Here is a 6,178-nt window from a genome sequence, read left to right on the forward strand (position 1 = left end):
CCGGGGTTTGAGCGTGTAGGCCGAGTGTCTGCCTCTCACTCGCCTCGTGTCCGAGTCCCCTCCTGCTGGCCGCGGCCCTTCGTGCCTCTGTGGCCGCTGCACCCACCCATCCTGCCGCAGGTGGCGTCGGGGTTCTGCCATGCGGGGTCCCCTGAGCCTGCTGCAGGAGGCGGGTGTCGCGTGAGCACGGGCCGAGGGGAAGGGGCGAGGCTTCGCGGTTCCCCACGTCAGATGGCTGCCTGACCCTGTGCCGCACTCCGTGGGCGCCATCTCCGTCGCGGTCAGGTGCCTCTCTGTCCTCGGGCAGTAGCTTTACGTAAGACCTGACGCTCGGCAGTGCGAGGTCCTCGGCCCGGCGGCTCCAGGGCCACCCTGGCTGCTCACGGCCGCTTGTTTGGAGCGTCCAGCTTTAAGGGGTCGAGCCCCCCGCCCACAGGCGTGGCACGTTCCTCTGGTCTCGTGGCCGCCGCAGATTGTCGGGAGCTCTCTGTGCGGCCTCGCCGTCCACGTGCAGTGAGTTCTGCGTCCTGCGCGCTCACCCCTGTCCATGTCGTTCGACTGACTGCAACGGCCAGGACTTCCAGCGCGGGCGGGCGGGCGGGCGGGGAGGGTGGCGGGGCCGGCGCGCTCCCTCCGGGTCGGGCCGTGGCGCTGACCGTGGCGCGCTGTCTCTTGCAGTACGTGCAGCACAGCCCCGGGAGCTCCAGGCGCGGCTTCGGCATCGACTGCGCCATCCTCTCCTGCCAGGTCTACATCTCGCAGATCCTGGTGGCGTCCGCCCTCGGGGGCGTGGTCGACGCCGTGGGGACTGTGCGTGTCATCCCCGTGGTGGCCTCCGTGGGCTCTTTCCTGGGCTTCCTGACGGCCACGTTCCTGGTGATCTACCCGGAGGTGTCGGAAGAGGCCAAGGAGGAGCAGAAAGGCCTGTCTTCCCAGCCGTCCAGCGGAGGTGCTGGCGAGAAGCCCACGGTCCTGAGGCTCTCGCGGAAGGAGGGCCTGCCGGGACCCGTGGAGACGGAGTCGGTGGTCTGAGCCGCACCCCTGCGTGCACGCATCCCCGCGGGGCGGCAGGCGGGCGGCAGGCGGCCCCGAGCGTCTTCACTGAACGGAGCAGACAGTAGCAGTAGGGTAGGTCGAGTCACGAGGCAGAAATTCCACACTGATTACTTTTCCACAATTAAAAGAATCATTTGAAATCTTTTTTTTTTTTAATTGAAAAAGATCTTTTAATTTCAACTTTATCTTTTATTCTGCAGGTATATTATTCTGCATGTTTTTAAATTGTCAAGCAGATTTACAATATAGACCATAAGCAATTTAGAAAAAAGTAAGATTTTGTATTTCTGAAGTTATAATCGAAAACAGACCGTCTGGTGTTCTTTGCTGCATTTTATCTGAGTCCGTCAGATCATAGTCGTGTAGTCAGTGACTAACGTTTTCACCAAATTTTTTCTCTGGACGCCTGCAGGTGTCTGGACGCTCCGTCAGACCTCGCCGCATTTTGTTGGTGCTGCAGCCATTGGAGAGCATTTTTCTTTATCATTATTTTAGGGAAAAAAAAATTTTTCCTCCTGAACTGTTATTTTTTTATTTTATTATTTTTTTTTTAGCATCTCTCCTCAGAGAGGTTGATGCGTTGTGCCCAGGGCACCCTGTTCCCGGCAGCGGTGGTGGCCGCACACCAAAGATGGGAGGGCCAGGGCTTGGGGCTGCTGGTGGGTGGAAAAGGGGGGCTTGCAGGGGCCACTGCGGGCTCCCCCCACCGCTTCGTGCCCGCGGTCTCCTGGGCGAGGTCCTGGAGGCTCTCGCTGCACTTTGATGTCTTTCGACCACCTGCGGGGCCATCCCTGAGGGCGGGGCTCTGGGCGGGGCCCCTCCCAAGGCCTGCGGCCAGGCCGGACACTGCTGAACTCTTGCGACCTCGTCACCCGCTCACCCCACTGGACGCTGGAATCGGGCCAGAGGCACGGTGATGGGGGTGTCTGTCTGCGCCGGAAGGTCCTCCGCCAGACGACGCGGCTCGGTGGCCCTGGTTCAGCGGGGAGAGCCGTCCCCAAACGCCGCAGCTACTGGCAATGGTTTTCAGACCGCACTGTACAGCGAGCGGCTCCCGTGGCTCCTTCGGAGCGGTCAGTCTCAGGAGGGGGAGGCCTCCCCGCGAACCGGATAAAGTAGACACTTACACACTTCGCTGCCTCAAGCCGATTTTTTTTAAAAAGTACTTTAAAATGCATGAGAATCATGCTGCAATATGATCATTCTAAAGCAAATATATATATATATATTTCAAGATGAAACTAAGCAGTTTTGAAATAAATTACTTGAATTTTCTGGATATTTAAAGGAATGACTGTGTTTAATGTACTCGACCGGCTTCTGGTCTTGCCATGTCTCGGCCGCTGGTGGCACTTTGTGGCTTGTGTTTTGGGTGCCTGTCCACGTCAGATGCACTCCGAGGCCGGGCACCCTCCCTCCGAAGGCCAGCTGCAAGACACGAGCGTTTTCTGTGCGTTAAACATTGGGAACGGCCTGTGACTCTTGTGCATGGACGGGAAGTGGCCCTCTTACTACTGAGAGCACCCACGGCAGTCCCGAGAGCCCGCCACCCAGCCGGCCCTGGGCGTCCACTCCCCCTCTCGTCACGGGGGGCCCCAGGCGGGTCACTTGGATGCAGTTTGAAGCTCGGTGGTTTTAAGATCGCAGGTTCTAAGGACCACGTGGGGTGTCCAGGTGGCAGACTGTCAGCCGGTTTATCCTGTTCCTCCAGGGGCCTCCTGACAGGAAACGGGGAGACGGCAGGAGGGGGGACATGGGTTGGGTGAAAGGGGGCCCAGATCAAGGTCTGAAATGAGCCAAACGCACCTGCCCTCCACAGCCGGCTCAGGCCAACGCAGGGGCTCAGGGCCCGGATTCTGGGAAGCAAGAGGAGCTTGTGGCGGGACCACCTCCCGACAAGGGCGTTTAACCGTTGAGATCCGACCTTAAACTTGACCATGATCTGAAATAACGACATCGAAGGACGTTTGGTAGGGGTTGCTGTTGGGGGGACAGCAGCTGTGGGGATCGAGGTGGCAGGTCGGTGGGGGAGCCGGTGGCTCACCCCTCGGCGCACAAGCCAGCGCTCGTGCTCGGCAGGGTTTAAATATGTGGAAGCCTTTCGGATGTTTGCGACCAAAGTCTGTCTGACTGGGTCAGACGCAGGGGGAGGAGGTGCCTGGGCCCCTCGCACCTCAGCCCCGTCCTTACCAGGAGATCGTTCCGGGATTGCACTAACTTGAAACTCAGAGTGTTGTCACCTTGTGTCTTAAGCCAAGAGGCAGGGCTGCTGTATGCAGTGTGATTGCAGACTGGTTTAGGTGTGTGTTTTCCAACACTGTACCTCAGACGTGGGAACGTACTTCCTCTGTGGCCTGGTCACTTGAAGGCTCTCTGGTGCCCTGGCTGAGGGGAATGGGCAGGACGAGCCCCACAAGCATCCACTGGGTAGGAGGGCCGGGTGGCGGATGCTGGGACAGCCTGGAGGCGGCCTGGCAGAGGCCCTGGGGTCTGTGGACACCGGTCTGAGCAGGGGACTTGGGAGCACGTTTGCAGGAACATGACTGTTTGCTGTTTGTAAATGGGCTCATTACTAAAATCGGGCAATGTCAGTCTGATTTGCTCCTTCTAAAACTCAGCTAAGAATATTTTAAAGACATGTCCCGATCACGTGGCAGAAGCCTGCACCGTGCGGAGTGTGCGAGGCGGGAGGGGCGGAGGCCACTGGCGGCGTTAGGCCACCCGCCTCTGCGCCCTCCTCCCTGCCGTCCGCTCGTGGCGCCAGGGAGCTCCCGGGTGCCTGGGGCGCAGGCTCTAGCCCGGCGTAAACGCCACTGTCCACTGCCTCCTGGAGCCCCTGCGAGGGTCAGTGGCTCCACAGTCATCAGGTGTGTTTCTGAAAGGCACCAGTGCGTGAGGAAGTGAATGTCTGACCCCAGAACCCCAAGGTGCAGGGCGCCATGGGAACGGGGAGCTTTCGGGGGCTTGAGCGGAAGGGCAGCGGGCCTCTAGCCGGGCTGCGCGTGTGGCATGTTGGGAAGATGCTCCGCAGGTCCCTCTGTCCCTCCTGTGGCTGACGGCGGCACCTGTCCCAGACCGCATGCGCTCAACACGCCACACTATGCCAGGCGTGAGCCAGCTTTGGAAAAACATGACTTTTCTTGAACTTTGGCCTCTGTCTACCTGTAGCCAGCGGTGCTGAGCCCAGGTGCAGCTCTGGTGGGTCCTCCTGGGCCAGTCGCCGCTGGGCAGACGGGCCGACCGGTCTCACGTTACCTCTGCCGGCGGCTGCTTGAGACGCACCGACTTCCTGCCTGCCCCCCAGCTCGGAGGGCTGCTGCTGTCGGGGCACTGGTGTCAAGCCAGCGGGGCTGGGGACACGGAGCAGCTTTGGGGCCCAGACGAAAACTGTTCTCATTACCTCCTGTGGGAAGCCGGCTACCGCCTCCCCGGCCCGAACCCCCATCTTCCCCCACGGTGGGCTCCGCTGGGACCTCCTGAGAGCTCCGCGCCCGCCCGCCCCTCCCGCGGCGCCCCCGGCCCTGCCAGGCTCCAGGGCCACGTCTCCACGTGCCGCAGACCGAGACTCTTGGTGGCAGAATGACTCGTCACCAGACAAAGTCCCTGGGCGTCTCGGAACAAGCTATTTAGTTCCATTGCGAACTGGCCACAGGACAACTTTTATCAACTTATTAAGTTGGGGCACTGTCAGCTCTTGCTGATTCTAGCAACGATATCAGTGTGTGTTGAACACGCACCATTTTACGAGGAAAAGAGATGATAAAGAAGAGAATCTTTCACCAGGTGGGCGCGGCAGCTCGGCGTGTGCCTGTCCCAGCGCAGAGCCCTTGGGTCTCGTCCCTTCCAGGGGGACGCGTGCCGTCACCTCCCCACTGTGCACAGGGTTGTTGCGTGACGCCTCCTGCATGGCCGACCTGGATGTGGACCCGGCCCCTGCGAGCTTCCCTCTGTTGTTGCTCTGCGGCTGAACCCTAATAAATCTTCCTACAAGGTGACCACGTGGGTGTGTCTGTGTCCTTTCCCCCAGCCCCTGCCTCTGCCCTCCCGGGGCCTGGGTGGGTCCGAGGAGGGGTAGGCAGACCACACCTACACCTGGGCCATGGCCAAGTCAGTGGGTGGGGGTGGGCCCAGTGTGCACTCAGTGTCCCCAGAGGCTCCCTCAGCTCTCAAACGGGGGGTGGGGCCTTGTCTCTGCCCACCCCACATGGCTCAGCCTGAGTCAGCTGGGGATGACGCCTGCCCACCCAGCTCACTGGCTGAGCCGGCACCATCATCGGCCACGTCAGGTCGTGGGCCAGGTGTCAGCCCTTCCTGGTGGGTGGACGGTAGGGTCCTCCACCTGTAGAGAGCATGTGGGTGGGGGGCCCTCAGAACCCGGGCCCTGGTTACCTCCAGCGAGCACACTGGCCAGGCTGCCGCTGGTGTCGGGGCATGGGCGCCCTGGAACCAGGCGGGCTGGAAGTGACCATGACACCCTCCCCGGACCCCCATGTGGCAGATAAGGTAATGAAGGGGGTGGGGATTTGCCCAGGGTCACACAGCCGGTGAGATCTGGACCCAGCACAGGTGGATTCGTTCAAAGGTCGCTGACCCCCAGTGGGACTGGGGGTGCTGAATCAGGGTGCTGAGGGGCCACAGAGATGGGAAGGAGAGGGCTGGTGGTATTGAGGTCACCCTAGAAGCCCAGGATCCAGCCCAAGCCAGGAGCTGGAGGCCAGAGCACCGACCACACCCCCTCCCCAGCCTGGGCCCAGTGCTTGTGACCTAGCGCCCCGCAGGTAAGACTCACTGCACCTCCCCGCATGGGACCAGGGGTTCCACGCGTCCCTCCTGCTGCTGCGGTGCGAGGTGCAGACGGCTGCTCTGGACGGTGCAGGGCGGGAAGCCGAGCCCCCCGCCCCACCGCTCACACCGGTGTGCAGCGCCCCCTGCTGACCGTCCAGATGGAGCCCCCGCGAGGGCAATGCCTGCTCTGGCCCAGGTGGTCCTTCCTCCCCTCGAGGCGCCCCCGCCCTCCCCCCTCCACCACCAAGGTGCTGGTCCCAGGATGCACTGCACGCCTTTGCCAGGTGGCCCTCTTGGGGCTGGGGCAGTAGGTAACCAAAAGTCAGTGTCCCGGTCC

General features: G+C 61.5%; 1 protein-coding gene across 1 annotated transcript in view; it reads left to right on the forward strand.

The window, feature by feature from the left end:
• SLC45A4 (solute carrier family 45 member 4) overlaps nt 1-2,347 on the forward strand; it is a 44,738-nt gene extending 42,391 nt beyond the window's left edge. Inside the window, 1 exon segment of the mRNA XM_023523620.1 lies at nt 330-2,347. Within this exon segment, the coding sequence (XP_023379388.1) occupies nt 330-1,032 (703 nt within the window). The 3' untranslated portion in view covers nt 1,033-2,347.
• Nucleotides 2,348-6,178: the final 3,831 nt, after the last annotated feature.

Source organism: Pteropus vampyrus, unplaced genomic scaffold, assembly GCF_000151845.1.
Source record: "Pteropus vampyrus isolate Shadow unplaced genomic scaffold, Pvam_2.0 Scaffold398, whole genome shotgun sequence".
NCBI classification, from domain to species: domain Eukaryota; kingdom Metazoa; phylum Chordata; class Mammalia; order Chiroptera; family Pteropodidae; genus Pteropus; species Pteropus vampyrus.